The sequence below is a fragment of the Vigna umbellata genome, chromosome 8, assembly GCF_029865625.1.
Source record: "Vigna umbellata cultivar VRB3 chromosome 8, Vumbellata_1.0, whole genome shotgun sequence".
Classification (NCBI taxonomy): domain Eukaryota; kingdom Viridiplantae; phylum Streptophyta; class Magnoliopsida; order Fabales; family Fabaceae; genus Vigna; species Vigna umbellata.
In genome coordinates, this window is record NC_142172.1 from 30,037,666 (window position 1) to 30,050,363 (window position 12,698).

At 33.9% G+C, this 12,698-nt stretch overlaps 2 protein-coding genes across 2 annotated transcripts; one reads left to right on the plus strand and one right to left on the minus strand.

The window, feature by feature from the left end:
• Positions 1 to 8,654: 8,654 nt before the first annotated feature.
• LOC148194442 (uncharacterized) lies at positions 8,655 to 9,170 on the minus strand. Its single transcript, XM_088097233.1, has one exon. The coding sequence runs from the start codon at positions 9,168 to 9,170 to the stop codon at positions 8,655 to 8,657; it is 516 nt and encodes a 171-aa protein (XP_087953359.1).
• Positions 9,171 to 11,905: 2,735 nt separating this feature from the next.
• LOC124846714 (uncharacterized) lies at positions 11,906 to 12,482 on the plus strand. Its single transcript, XM_047324048.2, has one exon. The coding sequence runs from the start codon at positions 12,006 to 12,008 to the stop codon at positions 12,288 to 12,290; it is 285 nt and encodes a 94-aa protein (XP_047180004.1). The 5' UTR covers positions 11,906 to 12,005; the 3' UTR covers positions 12,291 to 12,482.
• The last annotated feature ends 216 nt before the right edge of the window (positions 12,483 to 12,698 follow it).

Consider the following 12,698-nt stretch of genomic DNA (forward strand, 5'->3'; position numbering starts at 1 on the left):
TTAATTTAATATGATTCCATCCAACTCAATTATAATTAAATTAAATAAAAACAAACTTAATACATTGATATTTAATTAAACTAAGTTTAAAATTAGATTAATCTAATTCTATATGTACCACTTACATCATAATGTAAATATACTATCATGTATAAATCCATGTAAAAAATAATTTAACAACTGCTTAATAAATTTGGCAGAGATAGATGTTGAGTTTAAATATGATGCATTTACTGTGTGGCAGGTGATTTATTGAAAATTAAGAGGTGTTTGGTTGTGCTTTGGGACCAGCTTATTTTGGTGCTGTAACTAGCTAGTTGGAATTTTGGTGCATGTATCCTCTACTTTCGGATTTATTTACTTTTATCAAATAAATTTTAATTTTTTTGTAAATTTATGCATATTGAATTTTCATTAAAAATTTTAGTTTTATTAAATTTATTAAAAATATATTTAAATATTTTAGATTTTCAACTAAAAAATACAAATTTAAATATTCAATAAAAACAAAAAATAATTAATATTTTCTTCCAATATCTGTAAGATCGTATTCATGCCTACAGTTGCGCAATAAATTTTCTTCCAAGAACTTTCCGCAATAAATAAAGCAGATTTGCAAATAAAGCTAATATATATTTATTATACTTTCTTTTATGATAAATTAAAAACCTAAATACTAATAAAATATTCCAATCATAATTAATTTTGTAAGAAATTTAGATTATGATATATTAATAACTACCGTTACAAAGATAAACTATAAATATCTATAAATTTTTATAATTATATTATTAATTTTTTATTAATATATACTTATTCTGTAATCCAATAAAATAAAATAAAATAATTTAATATTTTATTAATATATGTTTTACATTATAATAGTTTGTAAATTAATTATTTTTAATATGTTTTTATTTTGAAATATAACATTTTTATTTATTAAATTTTTCTATAATTTTTTATTATAAATTCTAATTTATATTTTTTAAAAGTATTTTTTATATCAAATACTTTTGCAATTTTTATTTTTTAAATTACTTTTTAAATATATTAATATAAAAAAAATATTTTATCATACATTACAAAACTTTCCTCTCATTTCCTTCCTTTATCACTCCAAAATCCAGTCTTTAATAACACAAGTTTCATCATTTTCTACACTTCATCCTTTCTATTTTATATTAGTCTCGCGTTGTGCTCTTTCATTCTTCATCATCTTATTCTTCCAATATTAGTCTTCCATCTCTCTTCCCTGTTTTTTCATCTTCTTCTTACACCAGTTTTCCACTTCTTTCTCTCTCTATATCTTCTTCTTTCAATATGTATCTTTATTGAAAATATTAAATTGTGTAATTTAAAATGTGTTATGTATTTTATATTTTAATTTCTATATTCTGAAAGTCTTCATATTAAACAATCAGAAACTTAAAATTCTAAATCAGAAGCTAAATATGAATTTTTAGAATTTACGAGGTGCTGATTGAAACTATGGACTGGAAGTGCAGGAAAAAGCTGCCCTGATTCATGGGTGTTACTCCCTCCACCACCACAACTTGCTTTCTCCACCACCCCATTCCCCTTTTATCCTTTTCTTTATTTTTTCATTCCTATTTTACCCTTATTAAAATTTTAGGGTTAATGTTATTTAAAATCTCACGTGAACATTCATTCTCTTTATCATTCTTCCCTCTTTCTCTTTATTATTTTTCTCAGTTCACTCTTATGTTCCACTATTGTTGGGTTGTCTCTCATGTTCCACTTCTTCTTCTCTCTTATAGAATTGTGACGTGAGAGTGTGATGGACTTTGTGCTTAGTAAGATTGAAAGTGGGGAAAGCAATTCATCTTTAGCCGTGAGTGGGGTGGTGCTTCAAGGTGCTAGTTCAGAGGCGTGAGAGGTTCAGAAGCGTGAAGGTGCGTAATAAAACCCTAAAATATAAACCGTAATCTTTAAACGGATGTGAGCATCCGTCGACGGATGTCAACATCCGTTTAAGGGAAAACGGATGTCGACTGTTTTTCTCTCTGAAAAGTGATTCGCAGAGAGCCATTTCAACACCGCGATTCTCCATCCATTGCAGAGACATCCATTAGCAGAACCGACATATATATATTCACCTTATTCCCATTCTTTTCCCTCCATACCATCTGTCAAACAAGGAATGCATATTAAAAAGATCTCAATCATAACCAAAAATTAGAAATCTGTTTTCTTCATGTACACAAAAGAAGAAACTTACTTGTTGCCTTCAACTTCATTTTCTGATTGTAGGAAACCGAAGTATTCTTCTTGGAATGACGATCTTCCCTGAAAGAATATAAATGATTGTAGTCTTTTGAAGAAGTGTAAAATGGTGAAATAAAAATGGTGCAAACTGTGGTGGAGGAAAATGGTATAAAGGTTATTTTTATAATTAAAGTAAATATAGATTTTAGGATTAAAGTAAATAATTAAAATTAAAAAGTATAAAGGTTATTTTTGTAATTATAAAAGGTTAGTTTTGTAATTCAAAAAATATATAATAGAATTGGAGAGGTAGAGGAAGCAAGTTGTGGTGGTGGAGGGAGTAACACCCCTGATTTATATGCTAAATGAGCCATTGGTTATATTTTTGGGCAAGTTCATTTTTTGTCCGCATGATGTATCAAGAGGGTTTCTTCCTACATCTCCACATTTTTTAAAAATCTTAAACTATTCCTTACAATTCAAAAAATCCTATATTTCACTTCTTTTCCATAAATTTGTTAAAAAAAAATCATTCAACAAATTTCAAAATTTATTAAAGAATTTTTTAAACTTTCAACGAATTTTAAAATTTATTGAAGTTTTAAAAAAACCTTTAACAAATCTTTTTTTTTTTCAACAAATTTTGAAATTTATTGAAGGATTTTCAAAATCTGTTAAAAAGTTTTCAAAAGTTTTAAGGAATTTTAAAATTTGTTAAAGAAGGATAATTTTGAAACGTAGAAATGCAGGAAAAAAGATGAGGTGGTGTAAGAAGAACGATTCAAGGCTCAAAATCAATGACAACCCCATCATAAGATACTCCAATTTCTTTGGTTTTAGCATGTTTCCCATTGATCCATTTGCAAATAAAATTGTATAGCACTGTTTTACGAGCAAATAAATATTTAAATTTATTAAAAAATATAAATAAATACTAATTTTGAATTTTCCACTATTAATTTTTATATTTTTAATTTGAATGAAAGAAAGTGTAACAAACAATAAAATATATTTTAATGTTTATTTCAAGAGGAATTTAATTTTCATTAGTACATGAAAATAAAGCTCATACATTTTAATATTTGTTCACTTTTCAAAATCTTGATTAAACAAATGAGTCGCATAATCTCTCGCATAATCTTGATGCACATGACAGTTTTTAAATATCATATTAATTTGTGTCATGATAAAAAAAAATACGCAAAAAGAAATACTACAGACAAATTTTGAATAATTAAAAGAACGATTGAAAGATAAATATAAGGAATTTCAACATATTCATATTTGACACAAATAAATGAATTAAAATATGAACATGAGTGTTTCTTTATTAATTTTTTTATATTAACGTTACAATAATAGTCCGTGTTTTATGCTTAGGGTTTTAGGGTTGGTTTTTTCAAATAAAATATTTTTCATTCAACTTTATTATTTATTAACAACTTTAAATCTCATTTAGCAGTATAGAACTTAAAAAGTTTGATAATACACAACATATAATTAGAAAATATATATAATATTAATACAATTATCCATCTTAATCACTATACTAACAAAATATATATACAAAACAAATAAAAACTACAATAATTTTTAAAAAAGAAAGAACTCCCATACAAAACAACTTAAGAGAACTATAAAACTATTTTGTTGCGTCATCGTTTATCACCAAATGCATATCATCACCTACTTCAGCATATGCTCACAGCGTGAAGTGAAAATCGCAAAAGAACATCAAAACACAGAAAAGAAAACAAGGTAAGTTAGTGTGCAAAAAGAAATATCCTAAGATAATTAAATCACATCACATATAAGTTAAACATTGATAAATGCAATAACTCATGTAACATAAGGATTATCACCCTACTATTTACAGTCCCTTCTGCGTAGGACCAAATAGTTTAATGGTCAGGACCATTTGTCATTCTCTCCCGCTTATCACTCTGCTCTATATGAGTTGAATGGTTGGTAGAATATAAGCATATATTCTGAACTCTCATATATCAACGCATACACTAAACATACCACCACACAAAATTTTTCCTTGAAATTCTCTCAACAACATTTCCAAACATATCCATAACAAAATCCTTATTTCTGCACACATAGTCATACTTACAAACATACTTAAATTTTATTTAAATCAATGTGAGACAGCCAAGAAGAAAAACAATCAAAATGCATACTGCCGCTTAGTGGTGGTGCTTATTTCTTCCCAAGGTGGTGCTTAGTGTTATTCTTCTTGCAAAAAGTCGGGCTCAATGACACTCTTCTACCACTCAGCGTCCTAGAATTAAATTCTTCATACCTGTAGTGCAAGATGATGCTCAACGGTATTAGTGAAAAGGGCAAAACAGAGAATTCAGAGAGTGGAGGGGTAAAACAGAGAAAAGCACCCTTTCAGTGTTTAATTAAAACACCCGTGTTCGTAGCAAGAGAGAGAAAACGTGTAAGAGAGTTTTCTAGAAAGAGAGAGATCAGAGAATGAAAATGGAGGAGCTCTGCTAGGGCACGCACACACCAAAGATGAAGATGATCAGAGAGTAGAGAAAAACGGAAAAGCATGCACACACAAGGTACTGAGTAACATCTAATTGTATTTCAGTTTTTTAAGTTTGCTTTTATAGCTGTTCTGATACACTGAATCTGTTTTGTTTTTGTTTATTCTAACACTCCTCCTAAACAAAAATGTTTAATCGAACAAAACACGATTTTATTGAAGAAAACACTTGTTTCACCGATTCAATCGGTGAAAATTTCTTCTCCTGTGATTCTGAGCTTTTGGACCGATTTTAATCGGTACAAACACTTTCTCTGTAGCATACGAGCACTTTCCACCGATTAAACTCGGAGAAAGCTCTTCCTAGGTTGATCTCCTCCTCTTCGGCGGAAACTCTAGGTTTTCGCCCTCCTTCTGGTGCGATCTTCACTGATCTCAGCTCGCACCATCCCAATCTGCTTTCTGAGTGACTGAAAATGCTCACTTTTGAGTGCTTTGGTGAGTATATCTGCTAGTTGGTCTTCGGATCTGCAGTGTACTACATCCAGTCTACCACTACTGACCTGTTCTCTGATATAGTGAAATCGGGTCTCAATATGCTTGCTCCTGCCGTGAGATGCAGGGTGCTTAGCAAGATCTATGGCTGACTTGTTGTCAACAAGCAGCCTCACTCTTCCAGTTAGCTCGATTTTCAACCCTTCCAATAGGAATCCCAGCCAAGTTGCTTGGCAAGTAGCTTCACAGGCAGCTATGTATTCTGCCTCACATGATGACAAGGCAACCACTGGTTCCTTTCTTGAACTCCATGAAATTGGTGTTCCTCCTATGAAGAAGATGTAACCAGCAGTGCTCTTCCTATCTTCCTTATCACCACACCAGTCTGCATCTGAGTAAGAAGTGATTTGCACTTCTTCCCCAGTCTCTCCTCTTCCCAACAGTATTCCATAAGAGTGAGTGCCCTGCAAGTATCTTAGAATGCGTTTGACAGCATTCAAGTGTGACAATCTGGGGCATTCCATATATCTACTCACCACTCCAACACTGTAACTCAAGTCAGGCCTTGTGTTACAGAGGTATCTCAAACTCCCAACAATACTTCTGTAAGCTGTTGGATCTACAGCTTCTTCATCTGGCTCCTTCTCAAGTCTCAACCCCACCTCTGCTGGGGTGTTGGCAGCATTGCAGTCAACCATTTCAAACCTTTTTAGTAAGTCTAGAACATATCTGGACTGATGCATCACAATTCCATTTTCAGTCTCAGTAAATTCTATCCCAAGGAAATAGCTGAGCTTTCCCAAGTCACTCATCTCGAATTCACTCAGCATTTGAAGTTTGAAATCTGAAATCAGCTTCTCACAGCTCCCAGTGACTAATAGGTCATCAACATATAGGCATACAATTAGTTTCTCTTGTCTGCCACTGTGTTGGCAGCTCTTCACATACAATCCGTGTTCTGACACACACTTCTCAAAGCCAATACTGCTCATGAACCCATCAATTCTCTGGTTCCAAGCTCTTGGAGCCTGTTTAAGCCCATAGAGAGCCTTTCTCAGCCTGTACACCTTGTCATGCTGCCCTTTAACCTCAAATCCCAGTGGCTGTACAACATACACTTCCTCTTCCAGCCTTCCATTTAGAAAGGCTGACTTCACATCCAACTGGTGTAAGGACCAGTGAAATTTAGTAGCTAGAGACACCACCAACCTGATTGTCTCTACCCTGGCCACAGGAGCAAATACTTCACCATAATCAACTCCAGCCTTTTGTAGAAAACCCTTAGCAACCAGCCTTGCCTTGTGCCTTACAACAACACCTTGTGGGTTTATTTTTGACTTATAAACCCACTTTAATGCTATGGGTCTCTTGTTAGAGGGCAGATCAACCAACTCCCAGGTCTGATTCCTCTCTATAGAGTCAATTTCTTCCTGCATTGCCTTATACCACCTTTCATCTTTCACAGCTTCATCAAATTCAACTGGTTCAGCTTCTGCTATTAAAGCAAAGTGAACAAAGTTGCCTTCTGATGTGAGTGTTGCCTCATAGGATAAGTCATAGTCTCTTAGATGTGCTGGCAGTTGTGTAACTCTTGATGACCTTCTACTGTTGTCATCTCTTCTCTCCTCTGTCTCCACTGTTTCCACTGGTTCCTCTCCAGCAGTAGCATCTTCCAGATTAATGGTTGATGATTTCTGCTCATTTGTTTCCCACTGCCATACTCCAGCTTCATCCACTACAACATCTCTACTGATGCAAACTGCTCCTCCTATAGGATTATACAGTTTGTACCCTCCAGTGGCATTGTACCCAACCAAAATCAGCGACACTCCCTTGTCATCCAGCTTCTTTCTCAACTGGTCAGGTATATGCTTGTAGCATATAGATCCAAAAATTTTCAGATGCTTAACATCTGGTTTCACCCCTGTCCATGCTTCCTCAGGTGTCAAACCATTTAGTCTCTTTGTTGGAGACAAATTAAGAACATATGTGGTTGTCAACACAGCCTCTCCCCACAGAAAATTAGGCAGCTTTTTACTCTTCAGCATGCACCTAACCATATTTAATATGGTTCTGTTTTTTCTCTCTGCTGCACCATTATGCTGTGGTGTATAAGGAGGGGTAACTTCATGCATTATCCCTTCCTTTTCACACAACTCTTTAAACTCAGTGGAGGTATACTCTCCTCCTCCATCTGTCCTCAACACCTTAATCTTCTTCTCACACTGCCTCTCAACTAGACATTTAAATTTCTTAAATGTCTGCAGCACCTCCCCCTTTCTCCTAATCAAATAGGCCCAACATTTCCTGGTCCAGTCATCAATAAAAAGTAGAAAATACCTGCTGCCTCCAGGTGTTTCTACTTGGATAGGGCCACACACATCTGAATACACCACCCCTAATTTTTCTGTTGACTTCTGGGGTAAGATTTTCTGGAAACTGCCCCTGGTCTGCTTGCATTGGACACACTCCTTGCAAACTGTTTCTGGAATTTCCACTTTAGGCAAGCCACTCACCATATTTTTCTGGCTTAACAGTGATAAATCTCTGAAATTTAGGTGTCCAAATCTGAGATGCCATAGCCATTCTTCTTTGTTTTCTGTTGCAGTAAAACATTGATGTTTTACTGCACTCATTACCACCCGAAAAGTCCTGTTTTGTGACAGCTGGGCCTGCACAATCATCTTCTTATGCTGATTAAAAATGCTGAGACAGTTATTCTCCATTTTCATCACATATCCCTTCTGTAACAGCTGTCCCAAGCTTAGCAGATTCGTTTTCAGCCCTGGTACATACAGTACATCTTCAATTATCACCTCTTTCCCCTCTGCATCTCTCAGAACAACTCTCCCACATCCTTCTGCAGTCAAACTTCTGTCATCTGCAAACCGGATCTTCCCCTGTGCAGCTCCTTGCATTTTCACAAACCAGTCCTTCCTCCCTGTCATGTGGGTAGAGCAGCCAGAATCCAAGTACCATGTTGTGCTCTCTGGCTGTTCCTCTCCTGTGTTGGCCATCAACATCACAGCCTCTGAATCTGACTCCTCCTCCTGGGCCAGATTAGCCCTCTTCTTGGGTTTGTTTTTGGCACCTTCCCCTTTCCAGCACTCTTTTGCATAATGTCCAAGTTTTTGGCAATTATAGTATTTCACTTTCTTCTTGTCAAACTTCCAATCTCCTCCAGTTTTCTGGTTTTTCACTGGTGCAGATTCACTGGAATCTTCCCCTTGCTGTTCCTGTGAATCTTTACCTTTCTTGTTGCCCTTACTCCACTTCTTGAACCCCTTTTTCCCTTTAAACTGAGATCTGGCCTGTAGGGCCTGTTCTTGGCACTGCTTGCGCTCATTGATGCGATACTCATGAGCTTCTAATGAGTGCAGCAGCTCCTCAATCTCCATAGACTCCAGATTACGGGCTTCTTCAATAGCCACTACACATGATCAAATCTGGGGGTTAGAGTTCTTAGGATTTTGTCAACAATGTACTCATCCGAAATTGCATCCTTGCATGCTCTCATTTTATTCACCAATTCTTGAACTTTGTCAAAGTATTCTGCCACAGTTTCACCCTCATCCATGATCAGAATCTCAAACTGCCTCCTTAGGGCCTGTAATTTCACTTTCTTGTTTTTGTCTCCATCACCATACATCTTCACCAGAATGTCCCACACTTCCTTAGCAGTAGAAGCCTTAGAAATCTTGTTAAAGATCTTTGGGCTGACACATTGATACAGCAAAAACCTGGCCTTGCTGTCCAATTTCACCTGCAGTTTATAACTTCTTTTCTCCTCTTCAGTAGCTCTTTCACTCAAATCTGGTAACCCATCTTCTATCACTTCTGACACGTCTTGAAAACCAAAGATGGCTTGCATCTTGATGCGCCAGTCATCAAATAATTTCCCATCAAATACAGGCAGTTGCCCCTGTATTCCTCCAATACCTGCCATCACTTTCTTGCTAGCTTCTTGATTTTACCCACACACAAAGGAACCTCCTTTCTCCACTTCTGGATATACACACTTCCAGTTACCAATCACACACCCACTGTACACACCAAGAACACCAAGCACATATGCTCTTGATACCATATTAGTGAAAAGGGCAAAACAGAGAATTCAGAGAGTGGAGGGGTAAAACAGAGAAAAGCACCCTTTCAGTGTTTAATTAAAACACCCGTGTCCGTAGCAAGAGAGAGAAAACGTGTAAGAGAGTTTTCTAGAAAGAGAGAGATCAGAGAATGAAAATGGAGGAGCTCTGCTAGGGCACGCACACACCAAAGATGAAGATGATCAGAGAGTAGAGAAAAACGGAAAAGCATGCACACACAAGGTACTGAGTAACATCTAACTGTATTTCAGTTTTTTAAGTTTGCTTTTATAGCTGTTCTGATACACTGAATCTGTTTTGTTTTTGTTTATTCTAACAAACGGTGCCCTGCTACAGTTCAACGCCAAATCATTCGTAAAACTGAACACTCAGCGGGACGCTTAATAGTCTGAAGCTAAAATGCTCTCAAACTTGTACAATCAAGCTTATGCTCAATGCCCAACTAGTCAACAGTATATCAATTACAACAAACTCATATATGTGATTTAAGTGAATTTGGACATGATCAATTGCTCAAATTGGTATTCCTCTTTGAGAGAGTTGGTTCAACACAATTTTTACACATTAAAACTTATACCAATTTGCTCAATTTCTTAACTCTTTAGCTCTCTCAGTTACGTAAGTCCAAACAACAAGCAAACTCAATCCAATCCTTAAACTACCCAATTCAATTCTTGCACACACAACAATGAGATTCAATTAATATACAACAACATCATATTTATCAAACTCACGCACACTAAAACAATTAACTTTCCTTACCTGAAAAACAAAACAAACAACTTGATGACCCTTACAACACCTTTAGATGCACATGAAGTTCAATCTGCCTCTATGAATAACACAAAAACTATAAGGGCACATAATTAGAACTGCTGATCAATAAAGACTAGCAAAGAGAACACAAACACTATATGCAAGCCAAAAAGAGCAACATGTAGAAGAATAACATATAGACCAAGAAAGGGATAGAAAACAAACTTATCCCATTGAAGAAACTAATCAGTTTATCTTAAGAACTCATTGTAAGGAGAAATCTTACCGTCTTCGATCTGCAAAAAGATGAACATATCATAAGAAATTTTAGAGAAAAGATAGAAAGAAGGGAAAGAGAACTTTAAGAAAAGATTATAAATAAAATGTTTGTTTTTAAACAATGAAACTCGTTTATAAAAAAATTATTTATACTTTAAACTTTTATTATTAAAAAAAAAATCGAGTCTCACAATTTTAAACAAACTATTAATTATAAATCACAGTTTTCTACACTCTTACCATAACATTAATACAATTGTTTTTTATTTAAAAAAAATTCTCAATTCTCTTTAATAAATCAACCTACCGGAGATAATCATTAATTTTTACTACCATAAACAATAATTAATTTTATCAAAATAATTTTTTCATTAGATATACATCTTTTAATATTTTTTTTGTTCTAACTGCTTGAGAAATATATTTCTCTGACAAAAGAAATAAAATTAAAATTTGAATATTTTTTCGTATAAGTTTCACAAATATTAATCTTTTTTATAATTGAAGATATGTTTTAACTTTCTTCAATTTAAAAAAAAAACTCATGTTTATACAAATTAAATTAATATTCTTATTAATAATTTATCCGAGCAACTCTGTAAAATAATCTAAATCACCTATATATTGGACGATATTGTATAAACACAAACTTTAATTCATATTTTATTTGTCTCAATAGAAAAGGGAGAACTTTTCGAAAAAAAGTTTACCACTTAATAAAACATGAACTATTGTTTTATCTTTTCATATAATCAAAAGTTAACAATTTGAAACAATTAAAAAATCAGAAGCTCTTTTTTAAAATCTTCGGGTGAAATCAGCTGTTTATAAATAATTTTTTTTCATCATAAAAGCAAGCATAAAATTGCTTTTGATTTTATTTTAAATCTGTAAAATTAATTACGGACTGTTTTACATTATAATAACTTTTTTGCTATCAAATTCTAACAAAGTAATCTCTTAAAGAGCGAACAACTTATACTTGAAATTAAAGAATAGCTTTAATTTTAATTTAATTTTATAAAATTAATTTTCTTTATTTTTCTTATAATATTAAATCTTTAACACATTTTTTTATATCAAACTCTATACATATCAACATGAGATTTAACATGAATAATGATTCAATAGTGATTCAATAGGTGTAACAAATAACTAATTTTACTAAATAAATTCAAATTTATGATTTTAACATTATGATAAGAATTGAATTTTTAAGTTTAATTTAATTTTATAAAATTGATTTATAAAATAGAATCCGTATTTATTTATATATTATAAAATTGCGTTTATGTTTAGTATTTGTATAATCTCCCACGATTTATTATCATGATTCATAATAAAAAAAATTATTGGGAATTATATGTTGAGGTTAATATTTGTTATTGCATGGGAAACAAAGAATGGTGATGGTGATGGTGATGGGCATAACTTGCTAGGTGAGAGACAGCAAGAGTTTGCAATGGCATTAAAGTGTCATTTACCACACACTCAACTGTCGCACATGGTTGTCACTTTTTCCACTATAAAAAGGAGAATCCCAAGCAGTGTTCTACCACAAAGAAAAAGAAAACCAACTACAGAAGACTGATAAAAGCAAGTGTTGTTGTGTTGTATTGAGACAAGAAAAGAAGAGAGACATGACTAAGTGGTGCATCTTGGTGATTCTTGCTCTTGCAGTGGTTGCAAGTGCCAGAACCATTCCCAGCGACGCTGCTTTTGGGGACCAGAAGAACTTCCTCGGCTACGGTTTTTCAGGAGTTGGCAACAACGGGATTCCCTTCGGAGGAATTGGCTCGGGCTTTGACGGTAGCATGGGTGGGCCTTCCGGGATCGGTGGATTGGGAGGATTCGGCGGGCCTGGTGGGCTTGGCGGTCTCGGAGGCCCTGCCGAAGGTGAAGGGCCCGGCATTCCTCTCCCTTGAGCTCACACTCCTTCTTTCTGTTTCTTACTTTCAGCTGCTATTATATATAGCCTGTAATAGTCTTTCTTTTGTTTTATTTCGTGACGAAAATAATTGTTCTGTGAGGTGTGTAATCAGTGTGTGTTATGGTTCTTAGTTGTATGGGATGTTATTTTCACTTTGAATTAGAACATGTATGTTTTTTAACATCTACGTATGTGCTTTTCTATAAACTTGTTGCAACTTTCTCCCTCTCACTCAATTAGATGTAATTAAGGGTTTTTCTAAATTATTATTGTTGAAATTTTCACATGAAAATAAGATCAATTTATAATATACAAATGGAGTCAAACCTCATTTTATAATTTGATTTTATGAGTTGAATTAGACTTAAAATTCACTTCTTAACAGTATCAGATTTACGATCTC